Source organism: Carcharhinus amblyrhynchos, chromosome 6 (genome assembly GCF_965287045.1).
Source record: "Carcharhinus amblyrhynchos chromosome 6, sCarAmb.v2.hapA, whole genome shotgun sequence".
Lineage (NCBI taxonomy): Eukaryota > Metazoa > Chordata > Chondrichthyes > Carcharhiniformes > Carcharhinidae > Carcharhinus > Carcharhinus amblyrhynchos.
The window spans coordinates 124,661,003-124,685,984 of NC_137329.1; the positions used below are offsets into that span (position 1 = coordinate 124,661,003).

Consider the following 24,982-nt stretch of genomic DNA (forward strand, 5'->3'; position numbering starts at 1 on the left):
AAACTCCACACAGACAGTGGCCCGAGCCAGGGATCGAACCCGATCACTGGCGCTTTGAGGCTGCAGTGCTAACCCACTGTGCCACCACGCCGCCCCAAGGCGTCCCATTTCTCCAACTTTGTCTTAAATGTATTGACGCTATTCCTCTCAACCATCCCCATGGTAATAAATTCCGCATTCTCAGCGTAGACATTTCCCGATGGATTTATTAACGGCTATGTTATTTTAACGACCCCGTCATTCTGGTCACCCCCACAACCGAAAACATCTTCCATCTGTCTGACCAGTCAGATCCTTTTCTAACATTTATGATCTTGATCAGGTCCCTCCTCAGCCTTCTGTTCCCCAGAGAAAAGTCCCAATCTGTTTCCTGATGGTGAAACTTCTCAATTCTTGTCAATCCTTTTTGCTTTATGAGCATAGAAGTTAGGAGCAAGAATGGGGCGCGCAGTCCCTCAGCCCGCTTCCGCCATTGTGGCTGATCTGATTATAACTTTAACTCCACCTTGCTGCCGTCCCCTGACAAGCTTACACCGTTCCCCTCCCCCCACACCCCTTGCCAATCAAGAATATACCTGCCTCTGCCTTAAAGATATTCAGTATCTGCGTCCTTTAACTCCCTACACTCTGCTTTCTGTTTAGTAATCCAGAATCCCACTTCTGGTTTTCACACCTCTTGTCACAAACACACAAAATTAAATATGTGATGGAATTAACAAGAAAATGCAATGTTCTGTAGACAAGATACAGAACGAATGGACAGGACAACCCAAAACCATACTTCATTAAACCTTGTATTAAATAGCGCATAAATGTTTGAGAATTCAATTCCCTGATAACATATTTTAATTTGATTTGATTTATTTTGTTTCTTGCGTGTTAGTACTCAACAACTTTCATTGCTGTTTAGGGGAGCCTGAATTTTGCAGCATATTAAAGATATGTGTGTATAGAAATTTTCCTAATTGTGCAATTTTATTATTTTGCAGTTTATTCTTATTTAAATGACTGTCTATGGCTATGTCATGAATTACGATTATGTGAATTTTTTTTTGATAAGCGTGCGCCATAGCTGGAGGATGAAAACTAGGAACCGGATTTAGGAATTCCTGAGACAGGAATGATTATCTGTTCAGCCTGAGACATTTAAGGCCCCATTTTACCCTTTTGATTCTAAGTGTTAGGCGGACTTGAAACTAGGAGTGCTTCAGATCCGATTTTTTGAACTGTTCCCCATAACACATCCCGCCCGAAAAAGTATCAGCGATTCCGACTCACGCTACACAAGCCTGTGGGCGGGGCTTATTGCACCCAAAATCCTGCAGCTCCGATCAGAGCCTCCAACTGCACATGCGCAGACAAAAAAAGATAGGATGCTGTTCCCATGCCACATTGCTCCCGGGCTGGATAATGCCTCCCCCTGGCCCCCACTGACAATGCCCCACCCCCGCAACATTACAGACCTCCTTATTCCCCCCCCAACACTGCCAATCAAACCGATCGTAGACTCAGCCTTCCCCCTCACCAATCTCAGGCAGAATGGCAATGGGCCCCCTCCCCCTCACTGATCTCAGGCAGAATGGCAATGGACCCCTCTTCCCCCTCAGCAATCTCAGGCAGAGTGGCAGTGGACCCCCCTACCCACCCCCACCACCGATTTGAAGCAGCGAGCCGTCGGATGCTCGGCATTTACCCCCTCATTAACTGGAGTGCCCGAATCAGACTTTTGTGGAGCCGATTCTCAGTGTGTGAATGCGGTGGTAAGGGGGAAAATGCCAGTAAGGTTGGTGTGCCACCCATTAAATCAATTTAAATGCACACAAATGCATTTAAATGGCCGAACATCTGTTTTGGGTGCAGTCCTGATCGTGGACATTTCTGGGCCTTGGTAAAGGGAGAACTGGCAAGGTGAGCGCAGATTGCGTTACTCACCTCATTCCTAACTTTATCTAAGTTTTCGCTCCTGAAAATGGGTGCAGCTTGATGCCTTTATTGTTAGAACTGCATGAACTGTTAAACAGTTTTTAAGCTCCTTCTAGCAGACTCCCTCTGCTGGTACGTGTGCATGTGGTAGCCTCAAGTGGACAAAATGCAAAATGTGTTTTCTAACTGATATTTGTCTGAACTCCCTTCTCTGTAGAGGATTTCAGGATGAAAGTGAAATGTGAAAGAGGTGTCCCTGGGATGGTAGGGATGAACAGGGGTGGCCCTGCTGGCTATTTGATGACTGACTTGTGCTATTTTCTTGCAGAGCCTCCCGTTTTAATCACTCGTCAGTTGGAGGATCTGGATGAGCTGGTCGGTGAGAGGGTGGAATTGGAATGCGAAGTGTCAGAAGATGATGCGCAAGTGAAATGGTACGGGACCTCCACTGCCAGGACCCTGTTAGTTACAAAAGGGAGCCAAAACAGAAAAAGCTGGAAAATCTCAGCAGGTCTGGCAGTATCTGTAAGGGGAGAAAAGATCTGACATTTCGAGTCCAGGTAACCCTTTAAAGGGCCATCCGGACTGAAGGAATACAATTGACCGGAATATAGAGCGTATGGAACAGTTAAACTGAACATTTATTAATTATAATGTAAGGAGAGGTGGAACTGGTGAGCTACATTGTATGAATCGTGCAAATACAATCTAGTTGGATGCATACTTGAAGGGAAAAGATTTGCAAGGATTTGGGCAGAGAGTAAGGAAGTGGTACTAATTAGACCAAGAGTGACCAAAGGCTCAATGGTCCAAATGGTCGTCTTCTATACTTGTAATAGTCTATAATTTCAATTATTCTATTATTAATTCATTCATGGGGTGTGGGTGTTGCTGACTAAGCCAGCAATTGTTTCCCATCTCTAATTGCCCTAGAGGTGATGGTGAGCTGCCTTTTTGAACTGCAGCATCAATCATAATCCTAGTGGGTGTACCTACACTCCATGTAGTGTAGGTACACCCACAGTGCTGTTAGAGAGGGAGTTCTAGGGTTTTGACCCAGTGACAGTGAAGGAACGGTGATATATTTCCAAGTCAGGGTGATGAGTGCAGGTGGTGGTGTTCCCATGTGTCTACCGCCCTTCTAGATGATAGCAGTCATGGGTTTGGAAGGTGCTGCCTAAGGACCCTTGGGTGAGTTCCTGCAGTGCACCTTGTAGATGGGACACATTTCTGCCACTATGCCTCAGTGATGGAAGGAGTGAATGTTCGTGGAAGGGGTCGATCCCTGCAGACTGCTTTGTCCTGGGTGGTGTTGAGGTTCTTGAGTGTTGTTGGAGCTACCTTCATCCAGTCAAGTGGAGAGTGTTCCATCCCACTCCTGACTTGTGCCCTGTAGATGGTGGACAGGCTTTGGGGAGCCTGGGGGTGAGTTACTCGCTGCAGGATTCCTAGTCTCTGACCAGCGCTGGTAGCCACAGTATTTATATGGCGAGTCCAGTTCAGTTTCTGGACAATGGTAACTCCCGGGGTGTTGACAGTGGGGGATTCAGTGATGGCAATGCCATTGAATGTCAAGAGATGATGGTTAGATTCTCTCCTGTCGGAGATGGTCATTGCCTGGCACTTGTGTGAGGTGAATGTTACTTATCACTTGTCAGCCCAAGACTGGATATTGTCCAGGTCTTGCTGCAGTATCTGAGAAGTTGCAAATGATACTGAACATTGTACAGTCACCAACGAACATCCCCACTTTTGATCTTCTAATGGACGGGAGGTCATTGATGAAACAGCTGAAGATATTCGGACTGAGGAACTGTGCTATAATAATACCAGGTGCTAGGGTTATGATTGAATGAATCATCCTTGTCACTAAAGGTTTATGAGCATTTTAACATTTTTTTCGTAAGTTATGCAAATTTACTTCAATAAGAAGGAACCTCCTTCATTCATTTACAAACATTCATGGTGCCTGTTATTTTTTAGGAAGTTAGGAAAGATGCTAGCTTAATCCATTCATTCTGCAGCTCACCGCAGAGAACTGACAAGGACACAGATGGGCACAATGACATCCTTCTGTGTAGAAGCCACTCTGTGATTCTATAATTGGATGGTTTGACCAAAGACGCCATTAAAGGCACTGTTACACATTCTACATCTCGGAGCCATGCAGAGATGACACTAGTTTCTATTGTTGGGATTTTTCTGGACACACCCACCCAAAACTGGAAATTCCTGCACGAAATCAATGGATTTTTAAATGGTCTGTCAAATTTTCCGCCTGGCCTGCAATGATTCCCATGACAGGCGGAACCAGAGAAATGACCCATATATGTGGAACAGGTTTTATTCATAGTGTTTTAAAATGTCGACTCCATGCTTCACCTCAGGCTTCCAGCTTTTTTCCAGTTTGTTTACTTTTCCTTGAATCCACACCCAGGCTTAACTAATCAAGCACAGTAAGCATCAATAGTAAACAGGCTCACATAATCAAACACGAAACAGTGGAATGCACACAGGCACCCTGGAGAGAATGGCGCTTGCAATCATAGAAACATAGAATCCCTACAGTGCCATTCGGCCCATCAAGTCTGCGACAACACTCTGAAAGAGCATTTAACCCAGGACACCCCCTTCCCTATCGCCGGGACCCTGAGCATTTACCGTGGCCAAACCACCTAATCTGCACCTCTTGGGGCAATTTAGCACAGCCAATCCACCTAACCCACACATCTTTAGAGTGTGGGAGGAAACCGGAGCACCCGGAGGAAACCCACGCAGGCACGGGGGGAATGTGCAAACTCTACACAGACAGTGATCCAAGGCTGGAACTGAACCTGTGTCCCTGGCGCTGTGAGGCAGCACTGTGCTAAACACTGTGCCACCGTGCCGCATTATTTGATCTTTTGTGGTGCATAAGTTGTCTTAAAACAGAACTCAGTTTCGGGTGTGCCATTCCAATCAGAGATGTCCATTCCACCCTCAGGTACAAAAATGGAATCGAACTCGGTGCTTCACCCAAGCACCGCTTCAGGACTGAAGGGAAGAAACATTGGCTGATCATTCCGGAAGCATCCAAGGCTGACTCCGGAACCTACTCAGTGAAGGCGACCGGAGGACAATCGACGGCAGTGCTGAAAGTTGATAGTACATTTCACATTTTATAAAGAAGGGATTTTGGGGTGAAGTAATAAAAGCTGCCAAACTAAACACAAGCAAATTCACCTGGAGGAAAACAGATAGGGTCATGGAGGTTTACAGCATGGAAACAGGCCCTTCAGCCCAACTTGTCCATACCGCCCTTTTTTTTAAACCCCTAAGTTAATCCCAGTTGCCCTCATTTGGCCCATATCCCTCTGTACCCATCGTACCCATGTAACTATCTAAATGCTTTTTAAAAGATAAAATTGTACCCGTCTCTACTACTACCTCTGGCAGCTCGTTCCAGACACTCACCACCCTCTGTGTGAAAAAAATTGTCCCTCTGGACACTTCTGTATCTCTCCCTTCTCACCTTAAACTTATGCACCCTACCTTTGGGAAAAGATATTGACTATCTAGCTGATCTATGCCCCTCATTATTTTATAGACCTCTATAAGATCACCCCTCAGCCTCCTACGCTCCAGAGAAAAAAGTCCCAGTCTATCCAGCCTCTCCTTATAACTCAATCCATCAAGTCCCGGTAGCAACCTAGTAAATCTTTTCTGCACTCTTTCTAGTTTAATAATATCCTTTCTATCATAGGGGGACCAGAACTGCACACAGTATTCCAAGTGTGGCCTTACCAATGTCTTGTACAACTTCAACAAGATGTCCCAACTCCTGTATTCAATGTTCTGACCAATGAAACCAAGCATGCTGAATGCCTTCTTCACCACTCCGCCCACCTGAGGTTCCACTTTCAAACAGTTATGAACCTGTATCCCTAGATCTCTTTGTTCTGTAACTTTCCCCAACACCCTACCATTAACTGAGTAAGTCCTGCCCTGGTTCAGTCTACCAAAATGCATCACCTCACATTTATCTAAATTAAACTCCATCTGCCATTCGTCAGCCCACTGGCCCAATTGATCAAGATCCCATTGCAATTGGAGATAACTTTCTTCACTGTCCACTGTGCCACCAATCTTAAATATAAAAGTATGATATAAATCAGGTGTAAAAGTAAAATTAAACTATCGGTTAAAGTGCTCATGTCAAATTGTCATTAAAATCTTAATTGGATTGCGAAGATCCCTTCAGAAAAGGAAGCCTGCTCATTCTTAATCCCTGCCTCTTGACGTGACGATGTGGAGATTCCAGTGTTGGACTGGGGTAAACACAGTAAGAAGTCTCGCAACACCAGGTTAAAGTCCAACCAGTTTATTTGATAGTAAACCCACAAGCTTTTGGGGTTTGCCTAAGAACCTCCTAAGAACAATTGACTTAAAAAATATAGAAACAAAGAGGCCCCTGGTGCAGATCCTGTTATGGGAAATTGTTGAACGCAACCAATTTACTCATTCACGGAATTGCAACATCAGAAACTACCAACATTTGCCAACTGTTTATCTGGAGTTGCCTCAGTGCCATGCTGGGCAGTGTGAGTCTGTGTGTAAGTCCACTTTCCACTGACTTCCAGTCAACATACACCGAGTAAATCCAGAAAAATTCCCAGCCCGTGAAAATTGCCATTTCACCCAGCCCAGACCCACGTGTATCTCACATCCCACACCAACGAGTTCTGGAGCCCAGATTGTAACCAATGGGATGATAATTGATCCCAGGAAAATGATTCCCACTTGGCTGAATATAATTGACCCCCCTTTTCAGGGAATGTGGGCAGTTATTTGAGGGAATGCGTGGTGTTTTGGACTCTAGGGGATATTTGAAATGATCTGACATTGTCTCCTTGCTCCCCAGTGAAACCTCTGAAGATTTTGCAGAATCTAACGGATCAAGTGGTTCGGGCTGGCCAGCAGGCAGTGCTCGAGTGTGAACTGTCAGAAGCAAGTGTGGGCGGGAAGTGGTACAAGAACGGCCAACTGATCTACCCGAGCGAACACATCAAAATAACTCACCGGAAAAAGTGAGGTTCACGGTCACTTACAACCAACTAACCAATCTTCATTCCTAATTCAGGGAAGACAGATAGCACAGAAGGAGGCCATTCAGCCCATCGTGCTTATGTTAGCACTTTGGAAAAGCTCTCCAATTAGTCCCACTCCTCCTACACTTTCCCCGTAATCCTACAGAACCTCTCCTTTTCAACTATTTACCCGATGCCATTTTGAACGTTATGTTGAATCTGATTCCGCTGTCCTGTCACGTTACGGATTCCAGTTTGTGTTAAATGTTGTTGGCTGTCGGTTTTAGACTGTAAAACATTCATTGTTGAGTTGGAAGCTTTGATATTTTAAGCCCATCACCAACGTTTTAAGGGAAGATGGTCCCAGATCTCACCAGAGCAGTTTTAGAATTTGGATTTACTGTCTACTGGAGGTGTGATACACGGGACAGACTCTGGTTAAAAATGAATGGTGTTTTATTAATGATTTATGATCTCTTCTATGGCTGCTTCTCTCTCTGTTTCCCCCATGAGGCCTGTTACCTCATTTCCAATACTAACATTAATACAGCAGAGCTCCAATGAGTCAATAGGAAGAAACAGAAATAGCTAATTTAGGGAAGACAATGGTATAGCGGCAATCCAGAGACCCAGGGTAATGCTCCAGAGACCCAGGTTCAAATCCCACCAGGGTAGATATTGAATTCAATAAAAATTTGGAATTAAAAGCCTAACAGTGAAACCATTGTTGTAAAAACCATCTGGTTCACAAATGTCCTTTAGGGAAGGAAATCTGCCATCCTTACCAGGTCTGGCCTCCAAGTGACTCCAGAGCCACAGCAATGTGGTTTACTCTTAAATGTCCTCAGGGATGGGCAATAAATGCTGACCCAGCCAACGACCCCCCACATCCCCCATGAATGAATTTAAAAAAAGAATTTGGTTTCAAAAATCTGTAAATAAAAAGGAATTGGAAGCTCAGCTAGAGACAGATTATTTCCTCTGGTGGAATGGGCTGGAGGGGCCAAATGGCCTCATCCTCCTGCTCCTATATACGCTGGTCCTGAGCAGCCAGAGATGTAAAACACCTAAAAGTCTTGGGCCAGGATTTTCCAGCCAGCCAGCTGAAAGTCCAATTTAGCGGGATGGGAAAATCCCAGCCTTGGTCTCGCCCCCTTTCCTGACCTGTTTCAGCAATGGGCCATAGCTAAGCCCCTGCTTGCCCCCAGCACCTGTCCCTCCACCGGGCAATGCTTACTGATGTCAGAAATGAGAGCTAACTGGGATCTCCAGCTTCATTTCAAACTCGGGTCCTCGCACCTTCTGGTTGCCAATGGAGACCAGAAGACCATAAGACATAGGAGCAGAATTAGGCCACTCTGCCCATCGAGTCTGCTCCCCCATTCAATCATGGCTGATATTTTTCTCGTCCCCATTCTCCTGCCTTTTCCCCATAACCCCTGATCCCCTCATTAATCAATCCATAAACCCAATCCATAAATCAATATGAAATGTTTCAGCTGCCTTCATGCAAGGTGCATAACTCCCAGCAAAAAGCATCATCATTTCAACTCTTCTGCTTTGTTGTTCTGATTATTGCTTCATAATGTCAGGATTAACCCTTTGACCAATGCCCATTGGAGTGGGACATCACGGGAAGGGTTGGGTAATGTTGTGTAAGGGGGAATGGATGGGGTGGTGGTGGCACGAGGGGTTGGAGTTGGGGGGAAAGGAATTCTCACCGACACTTCCTCAGACCGGAGCTCGTGAACAGTCCATCCAGGGGATGTTTCGAGTGTTAGTTGTTCTGCCAAATTCCTTGGGCCCCTTATAGGTTCCCAGTAACAACAAACAAAAGCCCTTCAGTAAAACATCCCAAGTCATCTCATAGAAACATTACCAAACAAACTCTGAGATCATAAGGAGATAATAAAGAAAGTGAATGGAATGTTGGCATTTGTAGCTAAAGGAATAGAATATAAAGGTAAGGAAATATTGTTGCAACTATACAAGGTATTGGTGAGGCCACACCTGGAGTATTGTGCACAGTTTTGGTTCCCTTATTTAAGGAAAGATGTAGTGGCATTGGAAGCAGTTCAGAGGAGGTTCACAAGATTGATTCCAGAGATGAGGGGTTTGTTGTATGAAGAGAGATTTAATCGTTTAGGCCGATACTCTCTGGAATTTAGGAGAATGAGGGGAGATCAAATTGAGGTATACAAGATGATGAAAGGTATGGATGGGCACTGGTCAAAGGGTTAATCCTGATATTATAAAGCAACGATCAGAACAACAAAGCAGAAGAGTTGAAATGGTAATGCTTCCTCTTGTGGGACATTCTAGGGCGAGAGGTCATAGTTTTAGGATAAGGGGTCACAAATTTGAAACAGAGTTGAGAGGAAACTATTTCTCCAAAAGGGGTTGTGAATCTGTGGAATTCACTACCCCAAAGTCCAGTGGATGCTGGGACACTGAGTAAATTTACAGAGGAGTTAGACAGATTTTTAATTGGTAATGGGTTGTAGGGCTATGGGGAGAAGGCAGGAAAATGAGGATGAGGAGCATATCAGCCATGGTGGGGAGAACTCGATGGGCTGAATGGGATTAGACATAGCTCAGCACAACATTGAGGGCCGAAGGGCCTGTACTGTGCTGTAATGTTCTATGTTCTATGAGCTTTGTCTGAAACCAAGATCAAACTATCCCACTCCCTATCATTCTGGAGTGCTCCATGTGCCTATCCAATAACCGCTTGAAAGTTCCTAAAGTGTTTGACTCCACTATCACAGCAGGCAGTGCATTCCACACCTCAACCACTCTCTGAGTGAAGAATCTACCTCGGACATCCCTCCTATATCTCCCACCATGAACCTTATAGTTATGCCCCCTAGTAACAGCTACATCCACCCGAGGAAATAGTCTCTGAACGTCCGCTCTATCAATCCCTCTCATCATCTTATAAACCTCTATTAAGTTGCCTCTCATCCTCCTCTGCTCCAAAGAGAAAAGCCCCAGCTCCCTCAACCTTTCCTCATGAGACCTACCCTCCAAACCAGGCAGCATCCTGGTAAATCTCCTCTGCACTCTCTCCAATGCTTCCACATCCTTCTTATAGTGAGGTGACCAGAACTGCACACAATATTCCAAATGTGGTCTCACCAAGGTCCTGTACAGATGCAGCATAACCCCACGGCTCTAAAACTCAAACCCCCTGTTAATAAGCGCTAACAGACTATAGACCTTCTTCACAGCTCTATCCGCTTGAGTGGCAACTTCAGAGATCTGTGGATATGAACCCAAGATCTCTCTGTTCCTTCACATTCCTCAGAACCCTGCCCTTGACCCTGTAATCCACATTCAAACTTGTTCTACCAAAATGAATCACTTTAGAAAATGGAACAGAAAATGCTGGAATAACTCAACAGGTTTGTCAGCAAAGAGCCATATAGACTTGAAACATCAACTCTGTTTCTCTCTCCACGGACACTGCCAGACCTGCTGAGGTTATCCAGCATTTTCTGTGTTATTTCAGATCTCCCGCATTGCTGGTATTTTGCTTTTATTTTAGGTTTCCTTTAGGGAGCCTGCCATCTGCTTCTGGTCTGTGCTTATATGTAGCTTCAGTTTAATCAAACTGTTTCAGTTCAGGGAGGGACCCCAGAACCTGCTAAAGGCAGGTAGGTGTAGGCAGTGCATTGAAAATTGCATTCTGCATCTTGTCCACTTGAGGCACACGTATCATGGAGATGCCGGCGTTGGACTGTCATAAGAACAGAAAGAAGTCGCGCAACAGCAGGTTAAAGTCCAACAGGTTTATTTGGTGGCACAAGCCACAAGCTTTTGGAGTGCCACCCCTTCGTCAAGTGAGTGAGAGTTCTGTTCACAAACAGGGCATATAAAGATACAAACTCAATTTACAAAACAAGAATTGGAATGCGAGTCCTTACAGAATGTGAGTCTTAAGCAAAAAAGCGGGTAAGCATTCTCCAAGGCGGCCTTTACGACACGACAGCGCAGAGTTGCTGAGCAGAGACTGATAGCCAAGTTCCGCACACAAGAGGACAGCTTCAACTGGGATCTTGGGTTCATGTCACTCTGTAACTCCCACGACTTGACTGGGTTTGCAAAATCTCACTAACTGTCCTCTGGAGACAATATACATCTCTTTAACCTGTGTTTAACCCTCTCTCCACTCACATTGTCTGCACCTTTAAGACTTGATTACCTGTAAATACACGCAAATAAACTTGTTGGACTTTAACCTGTAAGACTTCTTTGTGTGCATACACACATGTACCAGCAGAGAGAGTCTGCCAGGAAGGGATAAGAAAGAATCCATGTTTAACAGCTAGGCCAATTCTAATTCTAAATGTCTGTGGATGAACATATAACCTTTCTGTGCCAAGAACCTCACAGTAGGGATGGATAATATGTGATGCCAGTCATAGTCACACCTTGAGAGTGAATTTAACAACAGACAGTCACCCTGGAGTGGCCAAAGGAATTCTTACTCATCTGTGTCTGTGTTTTCCCCTGTGAACTGGAAGTTTGAGAGTGCCTTGTTGGTGAAATCATTAAACTGAAGGTGAAATTACAGAATTACCAGCTCAGAATCAGGTTATTCACGCTAACTGGTCTGTAATTTGGAGTGCAGACCAATGCAGAGTTCTCCAAGTTTGGCTTAATCAAGGTTCTGCACATGTTTAACACAATTTTATTTGATTTGATATATTGTTGTCACACATATTGATATACAGTGAAAAGTATTGTTTCTCGTGCACTACACAGACAGAGCATACCACTCATAGAGAAGGAAAGAAGAGAGTGCAGCATGTAGTGTTACAGCTTTAATATTAAATGAAAGGAACAGTTGCTGCTTTACAATTTCTCGATGAGTGATTTTGTGTGGGACCTTGGCAACAGCCTGACGAGTTGTGTTTTGTAATTAAAGAGTGCACAAGTTGGTGGTGGAAAAGATGACTTTGGAAGACGACGGAGATTACACTTTCATCCCGGACGGTTACTCAATACAACTGGGAGCTAAACTTCGCATGATTGGTGAGTGAAACCCCCGGCAGCCACGTACACCTGCTCAACCCATCGAGGTTAACAACAAGGAAGCCAGCCGACTGTTAGGTACATTGGGCTGAATATTTCCAGCCCCAGGGAGATGTGGCTGGAGACCAGGGGGCTGGGGAGATTGGGTGGGGAGGAGGGCGCTATGTCCAGACAGCTCCCTGACATAGTCCTACCTCCGGGAGATTTTCCTAGGAAAGGATAGAGGAAAAGTCAGCACTGGCACCAATGAGGTGGGCAGCCAATTGTGCCACTTAGACCCAACCAGAGGTCATTTACCAATGGGGATGGGGTCCTCTCACTTACAGAGCCACCACAACCCATCACATGGGAGCATAGATCAGCTAGATAGTCACTATCTTTTCCAAAAGGTAGGGGAGTCTAAAACGGGAGGGCATAGGTTTAAGGTGAGAGGGGAGAGGTACAAATGGGTCCAGAGGGGCAATTGTTTCACACAGAGGGTGGTGAGTGTCTGGAACAAGCGGCCAGAGGTAGTAGTAGAGGCGGATACAATTTTGTCTTTTAACAGGCATTTAGGCAGTTACATGGGTATGATGGGTGTAGAGGGATATGGGCCAAATGTGGACAACTGGGATTAGCTTAAGAGTTAAAAAAAAGAGGCGGCGTGGACAAGTTGGGCCGAAGGGCCTGCTTCCTTGCTGTGAGCTTCTATGACTCAGTGACTCAGTGACTCAGTGGGCCGAGTCCTCCTGCTTCACCGTAAGGATTCTATGATTGTCTACGAAAAATCATATGGGTGTTCCAAACACATTGTTCATTGGTCACAGAAATATTGGGCGTGGGGGTGGGGAAGATAAATTGATTGATTGACTGTCAAGAACCATCCAATTGGGTAACAAAGAATCTTTTTCTTTCGATTCCAAGTTGGTGACCCTTAGTAATGAGGCATTTTAAGAGTGAACAAATGTTCAGTGCGGTATTACCCTAATCCACGTTTACAAGTCAGCGCTTATTCAGGTGGGTCTTTCCGGATCTCATTTTTTTGTCTTTTTAAATTGCCTTTTCAGACGCTCCCAAAATCCACCTGGACCATCTCACCAAGACGCCCGAAATTGTGGTTGTTGCTGGAAACAAGCTTCGACTGGATATTCCGATCACAGGAGAACCAATGCCAAAGATTGTGTGGATGAAAGGTGAAAAGGTGAGTTACTTCTCTTAGCTGCCAAGGCCCGCCAGATACCCAGGCATTTAAATGAGTTCCAACATTCTTTCAATCGCACAGCTGACCAGCAATCCCTCCCACCCTCGCTGCTGGTCACTGGCGTGTGTTGGAAGGATTTGCAGGTCGATACTTGGCCTAGTTGACCACATTATGAACACTCAAAGAACAAAGAGCAACACAGCATGGGAAACAGGCCCTTCGGCCCAACGAGCCCGCGCCGCCGTCCCATTGTCTCAGTGACCTATTCATGATTTTAGTCTACACCTAATGTGCGAGGATCAGGGAGGTCCAATATAGGGACAATTTGTTACCCAATCAATCAGCCTAAAAGCGCATCTTTGGGATGTGGGAGGAAACCGGAGCACCCGGAGGAAACCCACGCAACCACGGGGAGAACGCGCAAACTCCCACAGACACAGGCCCAAATCCATGTGTCCGCACAGCAACAGAGATAGTCTCTGAGCTGTCATGTTGCCCTCGAGATGGTCCAGTTTAAGCACACTAACGACATGAAGCAATAGGCAACTCCCGAAGCAACATCCAAGAGCAGCCCACTACAACCTGCCGCATGCATGCCCCTTGCTGGTCAACAAGGTGGACTTAAATGCCTGTGGAGACAAAAAATTCATTATTAAACAGGCAAAGACTGTAACATCCTGAGGCAAAAATGGAATCCCAAGCCTACAATGTTTAGTAAGGCCTGCTATATCCCCCTATATGTAGCCCGCTCATGTGGCTGTCTAAGTGACTCTTAAACAACCCTAGCGTGCCTGCTTCCACCACCTTACTCGGCAGTGCATTCCACACCCCCACTACCCTTTGCGTGAAAAACTGCCCTCTAATATTTGTCTTATACCTAGCCCCCCTCACCCTAAGCCCGTGACCCCTCGTTCTATCCATTTCTAATAGCGGAAAGAGCTTACCACCGTTTACTCTATCTATCCCCTTCATAATCTTATAAACCTCTATTAGATCCCCCCTCAGCCGACGTCTCTCAAGGGAAAACAGCCCAAGTTCATTCAATCTTTCCTCGTAAGACAGCCCTTCCATACCAGGCAGCATCCTGGTAAATCTCCTCTGCACTCTCTCCAGGATCTCTACATCCTTCCGGTAGTACGGCGACCAGAACTGGACGCAGTACTCCAAGTGAGGCCTAACCAACGTTCTATACAACTGCAACATCAGACTCCTACTCTTATATTCTATACCCCTTCCTATGAAGGCTAACATACCATACGCTTTCCTCATCACATTCTGCACCTGCACCGACACCTTCAGGGACTTGTGCACTTGCACCCCCAGGTCTCTCTGCGTATCTATACTCCGGATAGTTCCACCTTTTATCGTATAACTCCCCTCCACATTATTCCGGCCAAAGTGCATCACCTCGCATTTCTCCGGATTAAATTCCATTTGCCATCTATCTGCCCAATCTACCAGCCTGTCTATGTCCTGTTGCATTGCCAGGCACTGCTCCTCAGTACCCGCCAATCCAACCATCTTAGTGTCATCAGCAAATTTGCTGATCACACCACCTACCCCCTCTTCCAAGTCATTAATATATACCACAAATAGAAGAGGTCCTAGTACCGAGCCCTGCGGCACACCACTGGTGACAGACCTCCAATTGGAAAAGGAGCCTTCCACTACTACCCGCTGTCTCCCCCTCCCAAGCCAGTTCTCCACCCATCTACATACCTGGCCTTGTATCCCATGAGCCTTCACCTTTTCTATCAGCCTACCATGAGGGACCTTGTCAAACGCCTTACTGAAATCCATATAGACGACATCAACGGCTTGTCCTTCGTCAACCGTTTTTGTCACCTCTTCAAAAAATTCCACTAGATTCGTAAGGCACGACCTCCCTGTAACGAAGCCATGCTGCGTATCCCTGATCAGATTGCAGCGCTCCAGATGTTCATACATCCTATCCTTGAGGATCCTCTCCATTAGCTTGCCTATAACTGAAGTCAAGCTCACCGGCCTATAATTCCCTGGGTTATCCCTCTGACCCTTCTTAAACAACGGTACTACATTTGCAATCCGCCAATCCTCTGGGACCTCACCTGTGTCCAAAGAAGAGACAAAGATTTGTGTCAGAGGCCCAGCAATTTCATCCCTCACCTCCCTTAGCAGCCTGGGATAGATGCCATCAGGCCCCGGAGATTTATCCGTCTTTATACTGTCTAAAAGTCCCAACACCTCTTCCTTCGTGATGACTATCTCCCTCAACGGATCCTCAAACTCCTCAAGCACAGCACCAGACATCAGGCCCCTCTCCTGCGTGAATACCGACGCAAAGTATTCATTCAAGATCTCCCCCATTCCCCCAGGCTCCAAGCATAGTTCCCCTCCTCTGTCCCTGAGAGGACCAATCTTCCCTCTAACCATCCTTTTGTTTCTAACATAGGAGTAAAATGCCTTCGGATTTTCCTTAATCCTACCCGCCAAAGCCATTTCGTGGCCCCTTTTTGCCTTTCTGATGCCCCTTTTAAGTTCTCTCCTACATTCTCTGTATTCTTCTAACGCTATCTCTGTCCTCAAATGCCTAGATCTAATGTACGCCTCCCTCTTCCTCCTGACCAGGTCCTCAATATCCCTAGTTACCCACAGCTCTCTAATCCTTCTTGACTATCAGATTCTGGGCAACCCAGAGCTTCCGGCCCAGACACCACCCACTGCACCACAAAACCTCCTTCCAACCGAACGTAATTTAAAATTGTGACCTTCTTAATTAAACCATTTATGAATATACTGTTAAGAGCACAGCTGATGTTAAATGCGTGGGACACTTGTACACTGAACACTGAGAAATCATGGCGCATGTGCAATGGTTCTCCCTAGCTGTCAACAGCTGGCTTTCTGGTGAGAGTAGACTCTATCCATTCCCCCTACTGGCATGAATCACACTTTGCCCTTTACTTTGCACTACGTGGCATAAGATCACGTCTGAGAGCTCGCCCAAAAGATGGGTGCAATTCTCTCCTACTCATTTGACACTTAGAATTTTTTTGGTAATGATCATCCCCAAAGTATTTTACAGAACAGAGAAAAGCTCTTCAGCCCATTGTGTCTGCGCTGGTCATCAAGCACCTATCTATTCTGATCCCATTTTGAACACTTGATCCATAGCCTTGTATGTTACAGCATTTAAAGTGCTCAACTAAATACTTCTTAAATGTTCTGCGTGTTCCTCCCTTTCAGGCAGTGAGTTCCAGATTCCCACCACCTCTGGGTGAAAAAAACTTTTCCTCACATCCCTTCTAAATTTCCTGCCCCCTTCCCTTAAGTATATGATTCTCTAAGGGGAAAAGTTCCTTCCTATGTTCCCCAAAATTTTGTACCTGTTCTAGCCTACATGTGACTCCAGACCCACAGCAATGTAGTTGACTCTTAACTCTTCCCGGGTATGGGGAACAAATGCTGACCTTGCCAGTGATGCCCACATCCCATGAATAAGTATCGAGAAAAGGTGCTATTTGCACTGCTCTTGTCTCAATATAGCAGGCTGTAAACACATGCAATTTATAGCTGATAATGTGCCAGACTTTTGAATGGATGTACCCATTCTCCTGCCGTAACCCCTGATCCCCTTATTAATCAAATATCTATCTCTGCCTTAAAGACACTCAATGACCCGTCCTCCACAGCCTTCTGCGGCAAAGAGTTCCACAGATTCACCATTTCCTGGCTGAAGGAATTCCTCCTCATCCCTGTTTTAAAGGATCGTCCCTTTAGCCTGAAGTTGTGCCCTCTGGTTCTAGTTTTCGTACTAGTGGAAACGTCTTCTCCATGTCCACTCTATCCAGGCCTCGCAGTATCCTGTAAGTTTCAATAAGATCCCCTTTTCATCCTTCTAAACTCCAAAGAGTACAGACCCAGAGTTCTCAACCATTCCTCATACAACAAGCTCATCACTCCAGGGATCATTCTTGTGAACCTCCTCTGGACCCTTTCCAAGGCCGGCACATCCTTCCTTAGATACAGGGCCCAAAACTGCTCACAATATTCCAAATGGGTTCTGACCAGAGCCTTATACAGTCTCAGAAGTACATCCCAGCTCTTGTCATTGTCCAGTCTGTGCTATATCCACATCCAGATCTGCCCAATCCACTCTCCACCTCTGTCAAGTTACTGAAACTGCCCTAAGCTCACAGTTACTGTCGCCCCTCACTGTGTTTGTGTTATTGCCTCCTCTTCAAAGATCCCACGGCAATAACCCCAAGGCCCCACACCCAAACTACCGCCAGTACTAGAATTCACTGAGTGCTAAAAATCGAGCCGGAGTTTAACCAGGTTAAAGGTGCTATATAAGTGCAGGTTGTTGTTCTGCGGTGCGGGTTTATTTACACTGGCTGTGTTATTTCTGTAGGCCATTTTGGATACAGGGGGCCGGGTGAAAGCTGAATCATTCCCTGACCACACCTCACTGGTCATTGAGACAGCTGAGAAAGATGACTCAGGGCAGTATAAGATTGTGGTCCAGAATGAAGCCGGGATGGACAGCGCTCAGTTGAAAATAAAAGTGGTCGGTAAGTGACCGTTAGAGACAACGTTGCGGTGATGGTCGTCCCTGCCCCCAAAGGAAGGTTCAGATAGGGGCAGTAAAGCAAAGCTGTTTGCCATTGGCTGAAGGGTCAGCAACCAGATTGGGGGTGATTGGTGAAAGAATGAGGGTCAACTTTCTTTCTGCAATGTGTGTGGTTAGAATGCATCTAATTCAGCAAGAGCTTTCAAAAAAGAATTACATAAATATTTGAAGGGGAAATATACTGCTGGTGCGGGCAGAAGGCAGGCAAGTGATTAGTCTTTGTAAGAGACAGGTTTGATTAACTAGATGTGCTACACTATTTTCTATTCACTCATTTATTGCCCATCCCTAATTGCCCCTTGAGAAGGCGGTGCCTTCTTGAATCACTATGGCCTGATGTGTAGGTACACCCAGAGTGCTGTTAGGGAGGGTGTTCAAGGATTTTGACCCAGCAACAATAAAGAAACAGAGATATATTTCCAAGTCATGATAGTGAATAGCTTGGAGGGGAACTTACAGGTGGTGGTGTTCCTATGTACCTGCTGCCCTTGTCATTCTAGACGGTAGAGGTTGTGGGTTTGGAAGGTGCTGTCAAAGGAGCCTGGGTGAGTTCCTGCAGTGCATCCTGTAGGTGGCACACGCTGCTGCCACTGTGCATCAATAATCGAGAGCGTGAATGTTTAAAGCGTAAAGTTAAAGCTCATTTATTAGTCACAAGTGGGCTGACATTCACACTGCAATGAAGTCACTGTGAAATTCCCCGAGTCACCACATTCCAGCGCCTGTTCTGGTCAATGCACCCAAACCAGCACATCATTCAGACTGCGAGCACCTGGAGGAAACCCACGCAGACACGGGGAGAATGTGCGAACTCCACACAGACAGTGACCCGAGCCAGGAATCGAACCCAGGTCCCTGGAGCTGTGAAGCAGCAGCGCTAACCACTGTGCTACCGTGCCGCCCAAGGTAGCACGTTGGTGGCATACTGACGGCAAGGTCCTCACTGGCACTCCGTTCAATGAAACTGAGGGTCCCTCAGCAGCCGAAACCTTCTGCTCTGGGGTTCGTGATTCTGGAATGAGGCCCATCACTGGCCTGTCAGGTGCCTGAGTGGCGCATGATGACTCACACCATGCTTCTCGCCAACTCTGTAGCTGGCAGCCCGAGACCCGCATCGCACATAAGATTCTGCCCGTTGTGCCCAGTGTGTGGGAATATTCAGGGAGGAATTCTCCGGCTGTGTTGGTCCAAAAGCAGGAAATTCCCACCCGACCACCAATGGTGTTTCACAATCTCCGCAATCCGCCCGCTAAAATTCCAGTGGCGGGCACGATGGGAGAATTCCGGCCTCAGTATCCTGATAATAAATCCAATACATTGTATAATCCTTCACCCAGAGGGTGGGGAATGTGTGGAATTCACTCCCACAGAAAGTAGTTGAGGCCAAAACGTTGTCTGATTTCAAGAAGAAATTGGATATAACTCTTGGAGCTAAAGGAATCCAGGGATATGGGAGGAATGGGGAATCAGGATATTGAATTTGATGATCGGAGGTGATCATAATGAATGGTGAAGCAGGCTCAAAGGGCCAAATGGCCTTCTCCTGCTTCTAGTTTCTACGTTTCTATGTATGTGAACAGAATCACCCTGGGGATGGCTGTTGGTGACAGTATAGCACTAATACTAGACCTGTCTGCCTTTTGTAATAGACGTCCCAGATGCACCTGCCCCGCCGCTGGTTACTGAAGTTGGAGGTGACTGGTGTTCAATGATGTGGAATCCCCCCAACTACGATGGAAGCTCTCCAATTCTCGGTAACTCAGGAGCCCGAGACAGCGTTGGAAGCGCGGAATGAAACGGAAATACACCCCCAGTTGCTCAATATCGGGAATGAAAGTAGAAAGCTGAGTTTGTATAGCACCTTTCCAGGCTCCAGGCTGCCCCAAAGTGCCGTACAGCCAATGAAATATTCCCTGAAATGTAGTCACTCATTCGGAAAGTGCAGCGGACATACTTCCATATACCGTGGGTGTTATAATGAGCAGAAGATGTGTTTGAGACCTGAAAACTGGCTGCTTTAAGAATGTATATAATTCACTGTGAAGTGCTTGGGAATGTCCTGAGCTGTACTTTGTAAGAATGGAATATAATAACAGGGAAGTCTTGCTCAAACTCTTCAAGGCACTGCTTAGACTGCACCTGGAATACTGTGAACAGTTTTGGTCCCCTCATCTAAGGAGACAGCCCGGAGAAGGTTCACTCGGCTAATCCCAGATACGGAGGGATTTTTTGATGAGGAGAGGTTGAGTAGGTCGGGCCTGAATTCATTGGAGTTTAGAAGAACAAGAGGCGACCTTAGTGAGATAGGTCAGATTCTCAGGGGGCCTGACAGGGTCAGTGCTGAGAGATTGTTTCCCCTTGTGGGAAAGTCTAGGACCAGAGGGCATAATCTCAGAGTCAGGGGTTTAAAGCAGAGATGAGGAGGAATTTCTTCTTCCGAGGGGAGTGAATCTGTGGAATTCTTTACCACAGGGGGCTGTGGAGGTTGGGTCACTAAGAATGTTCAAGGCTTAGATAGAGTTTTAATCAGTCAGGAGATGAGTTATGGGGATAAGGCAGGAAAATGAAGTTAAGTATTATCACATCAGGGGAACCACGGTAGCACAGTGGTTAGCACTGCTGCCTCACAGCACCAGGGACCTGGGTTCGATTCCTGGCTCGGGTCACTGTCTGTGTGGAGTTTGCACATTCTCCCTGTGTCTTCCTGGGTTTCCTCTGGGTGGTCCAGTTTCCTTCCACAGTCCAAAGATGTGCGGGTTAGGTGGATTGACCGTGCTAACTTGCTCCTTAGTGTCAGGGGATTAGCAGGGTAAATTCGTGATGATAGGGCCTGGGTGGGATTGTTGTTGGTGCAAACTCGATGGGCTGAATGGTCTCCTTCTGCTCTGTAGGGATTCGATGATTCTATTCTATTCTAGATCAGTCATGATCTCACTGAATGGTGGAGCAGACTCGATGGGCCGAATGATCTAGTTCTGCTTCTACATTTTATGGTTTATTGTTTTTCTTTCAACCTGAGTGAAGACCTTCTGCTCTCCGTCTCAATAATTTCTCACATCATTTCAAGAAATTTACAGGAGCTGCACTTTTATATGGATGTTGGGCTGTGTGAGAGGGACAGGGTTCTGTTAATCAGTTACTGCTATTTGATGATGATGCCATTCTCTCTTATATTCAGGTTACGTCATTGAGAGAAAGAAGAAGCAAAGCTCTCGATGGATGCGACTCAACTTTGACCTATGCAAAGAAATGACCTTTGAACCCAAGAACATGATTGAAGGGGTTCCCTATGAAGTCCGTGTGTTAGCCGTCAATGCCATTGGAATGTCGAAACCCAGTGAGCCGTCAAAAGCATTCATTCCCCTTGGTAAGATTCCATAAAGTTTGGTGTTCAGGCTTTATTTTTCTTGTTTCCAAGATTCGGGTGATGTTGGCAAAGACGGAATTTATATTCTCCTTCTCTAGTTGTCCCAGAGAAGGAAACGGTGCGTTTTCTCCAGCAGGTCTCATGGTGATGGGACGCCGGGAGGTAGGCAGGGATTTTTAGGGAATTTATTCAAGAGCAATGAAGGAACAGTGATAAATGTGAAAGTCAGAATGGTGTGCGGCTCCTGTTGAAGCCTCCAGTTGCTGGTGTTCCTGCTCCCCCTGCTGCCCTGTCCATCTAGCTGGTATAGGGTATGGTGCCACTGTGCACCAGAGATGCTAAACTGCTCTGTGCTGCCTGGTGTTGCCCAGTGTGAGCGTTCCATCATGTTACAAGTTGAGTCTTTGGAGATGTTGGAGAGGCTTTGAGGGGTTCAAAGTGAATCAGTTGTCGCAGATTACTCGGTTCCTCCTCTAGTCTTTTCTTTTATTAATTTGTGGAACATGGGCATTGCTAGCTGGCCAGCGTTTATTGCCCATCCCTAATTGCCTTGACGGCAATTGAGAGTCAACCACATTGCTGTGACTCTGTAGTCACATATAGGCCAGACTAGATAAGGATGGCAGATTTCCTTCCCTCAAGAACATCATTGAACCAGATGGGTTTTTCCGACAATCAACAATGGTTTCATGGTCATCAGTAGATTCTTAATTCCAGAATTTATTTATTGAATTCAAATTCCACCATCTGCCGTGATGGGATTCGAACCCAGGTCCCCAGAACATTAGTTGAGTTTCTGGATTAATGGTCTGGTGATAATACCACTAGGTCATCACCTCCCCAGGTAAGACTTGGATAAGATACATCAATAAGATTCAGTTTCTAGTCAATGATAACCAAAATACATTGATGGGCGTTGGGGAGGGGTTTCAACAAGGAGCAGAGATTTCTCTTGTTTGAGGTGGTCATTATGTAGCATTTATATATCAACCCGAACTTGGATGTTATCCACATCCTGCTGTAGTTTGGCAGAAATTGTTTCATTACTGGAAGATTTGTGAGTGCAGCCAAAAGTTTACACTCCATCCATTCCACCCCCCCCACGCCCACACATCCCTCGGCAGGTTCTGATACAGGGCGGGGGTGGGGCAGGGCAGTGTGGGATCGCACAGACAGAATTCCCTCGGAGTTCTCGCCCTCCCCGACCTTGCAGCAATTTATTCTGGGGTCTACGTGGTGTCGGAATGGAAGCCTGCCCTTGCCCCAGTTAAGGCCCTTGAGTAACCACTTATTGGGCGCGTAAGGAAGGCTTCCTGCCCAGCCTGAGTTCTGAGGCTGATTGGCAAAGGAAAATCTCAGTGGGTCAGCTTACCACTTCCACACACACCACCCTACCCTCCTGTCCATCCTTGGCCTTTTGCAATGTTCTACTGAACCCCAACACAAACTGGAGGAACAGCACCTCATCTTCTCACTGGGCCTTCTGGACTGAACATTGAGTTCAACTACTTCAGAGGGTGGACTCTCCCCTCAACTTTCGTCCCATTTCCATTCATTTTATTTCATTTCATTTCAACAGACCCGCTGAGATCTTCCAGCATTTTCAGATTGCAGCACCTGCAGTATTTTGCTTTTATCTGAATGAACGGAGTTTGATCTCAGGCGGGTAGAGGTGGGGGTGGGGGCAGATTGCACCTCCATCTCAGAAGTTCCCTCTCAATGGGGGCCCCCTACCATTAAAGCCCAGTGATCTCTGGAACCCCCCTCCTCCATCACCAGCTTACCCCCGGAAACGCCAATCACCCCCTTCAGGCCCTCCCAGATTTTCTCTACCCTTCCCGCCAGGAATCCTGACTTTTTTCTCTGGTTCCTGGGACTTTGACTCAGGAACGTTTCTTGCAGTGCCTCTTCCGGCCACTGCAGCGCTGTTCCAATCAGACTGGCCAGCAGCTCTCCGAGGCCGGTCCGTCTCCCAGGTTGGGGGCAGACGACCCACCCTTTGCCCATCAACATTCGCTGGAACGCAAAACGGCAATAGGGCATTTCAGTTGGCAAAGATGATTCTTTAGATGGCAGGATTCAAGCTCCCACCACCTTAAACATTCAGAGCAATGAAATCATGGAATGAGAGAGGGGGGCAGTGGTTAGTGAAGGTTTCTGGGTTGCTTCCCTGAGTGATGTACTAAGGCGGTGATGATCGATCTCCAACAATCTCAACCATCTTCCTTAGTGTTGGGTATGATTCCAGCTACGGGAGTGTTCTTGCTTTGACCTCCATCGACCTCAGACCCCCTCAGTAAATTGCTGCAAGGTCGGGGAGGGCAAGAACCCAGAGGGAATGCTGTCTGTGCCCTGCCCCCCTGTATCAGGACCTGCCGAGGGATGTGTGGGTGTGGAGGGGGAGGAATGGATGGAGTGTAAACTTTTGACCATAATAGAACATAAGAACATAAGAAATAGGAGCAGAAGTAGGCCAACTAGCCCTTCGAGCCTGCCCCGCCATTCAATAAGATCATGGCTGATCTGTCGTGGCTCAGTTCCACATTCCCGCCCTCTCCCCATAATGTTAGCTGCACTCACAAGTCTTCCAGTAATGAAACAATTCCTGCCAAACTACAGCAGGATGTGGATAACACCCAAGTTCGGGTTGATATATAAATGCCATATGATGACCACCTCGAACAAGAGAAATCTCTGCTCCGTGTTGAAACCCCTCCCCAACTCCCGTCAATGTATTTTGGGTTATTGATTTGGGTCCCTGATTTGGTTGAATGTGGCCCTTGCATCTGGAACATCTACACTCACCACCTCCTGTTTCGTCTATATCTGGGTCAAAGCTGCGGAGTGTTTTGGAACCAGGCAGCTCAATGTGAACCTCAAATAAGCATCAGTGAGCTGGGTACTTGTGAGTGGGGTGTTTTGGATGTCACTATTGGTGACTCCTTCACTGAATTTACAGATAAGGGGGGCAGCTGGTAAGAATTGACAGAGTCAGATTGACCCTGATCCTTATGGATTGGTGTCACCTGGATAATTCTCCATGTTGTCAGGTAGATGCCATGGTCATACCTGCCCTATACCTTGCGCCAGTTTTGAAAATCTACGCACAGATCTCCCATTCATCAGTTTTCTGACACTAAGCATGAATTTTGGAACAAAAGTTGGCAATCGTTTGCATTGAAAAAGGCAGTTCCTCGAATCTCTCTCCTGTGATGATTGTGAGTTGCTAAAACCTCATTGCTGGGAATTATCCTGTGCTTCTTTTCTCCAGCACCAACCAGTGAACCCACGCTCCTCGCCTGCGACGGGGTGACAGACACTAGCATATCACTCAAGTGGCGGCCTCCTGAACGTATTGGAGCAGCAGGGCTGGACGGCTATCGCATCGAGTACTGCCTTGAAGGAAGTAAGCCCCATCTTTTCCACAGATACGCCAAGGAGAATAGGGCACTCGCTGATAAATAACACATATACAAATTGTTAGACAAAACTAGACCATGGTCAATCTGGTTTACCTTCTACTATACTAGTGGTCACATGGTGCAATGAGGTTATTGACCAATCACAGTGACCACTCTCTATCAATGAATCAGTGACACTCTCCCACTGGGAGGGAGATTTGACAGTTCCAAAGTTCCTCCAAGACACACTTTACTGAGTCAACCTCATGGGCTGGATTTTCTGGCCCTCCCCACTGATGGAATCTTTCAGTCCTGCTGACATTAACCCCTGACCCTGACCTATCAGGGACACCAAGGAGAAGCCCATTGATCTTAAGAATAATTCCATCTACTCCG

General features: G+C 46.4%; 1 protein-coding gene across 12 annotated transcripts in view; it reads left to right on the top strand.

Annotated features, from left to right (window-relative positions):
- Window positions 1-24,982, top strand: part of mybpc1 (myosin binding protein C1) — a 119,983-nt gene that overhangs the window by 61,979 nt on the left and 33,022 nt on the right. For all 12 annotated transcript variants that reach the window (XM_080191399.1, XM_080191401.1, XM_080191400.1 and 9 more), the window contains 9 exons: window positions 2,252-2,357; window positions 4,907-5,067; window positions 6,824-6,989; window positions 11,920-12,026; window positions 13,073-13,206; window positions 17,600-17,759; window positions 19,468-19,572; window positions 20,997-21,185; window positions 24,457-24,591. In XM_080191399.1, coding sequence (XP_080047525.1) covers window positions 2,252-2,357; window positions 4,907-5,067; window positions 6,824-6,989; window positions 11,920-12,026; window positions 13,073-13,206; window positions 17,600-17,759; window positions 19,468-19,572; window positions 20,997-21,185; window positions 24,457-24,591 — 1,263 coding nt within the window. The remainder of the gene's footprint in view (window positions 1-2,251; window positions 2,358-4,906; window positions 5,068-6,823; window positions 6,990-11,919; window positions 12,027-13,072; window positions 13,207-17,599; window positions 17,760-19,467; window positions 19,573-20,996; window positions 21,186-24,456; window positions 24,592-24,982) is intronic.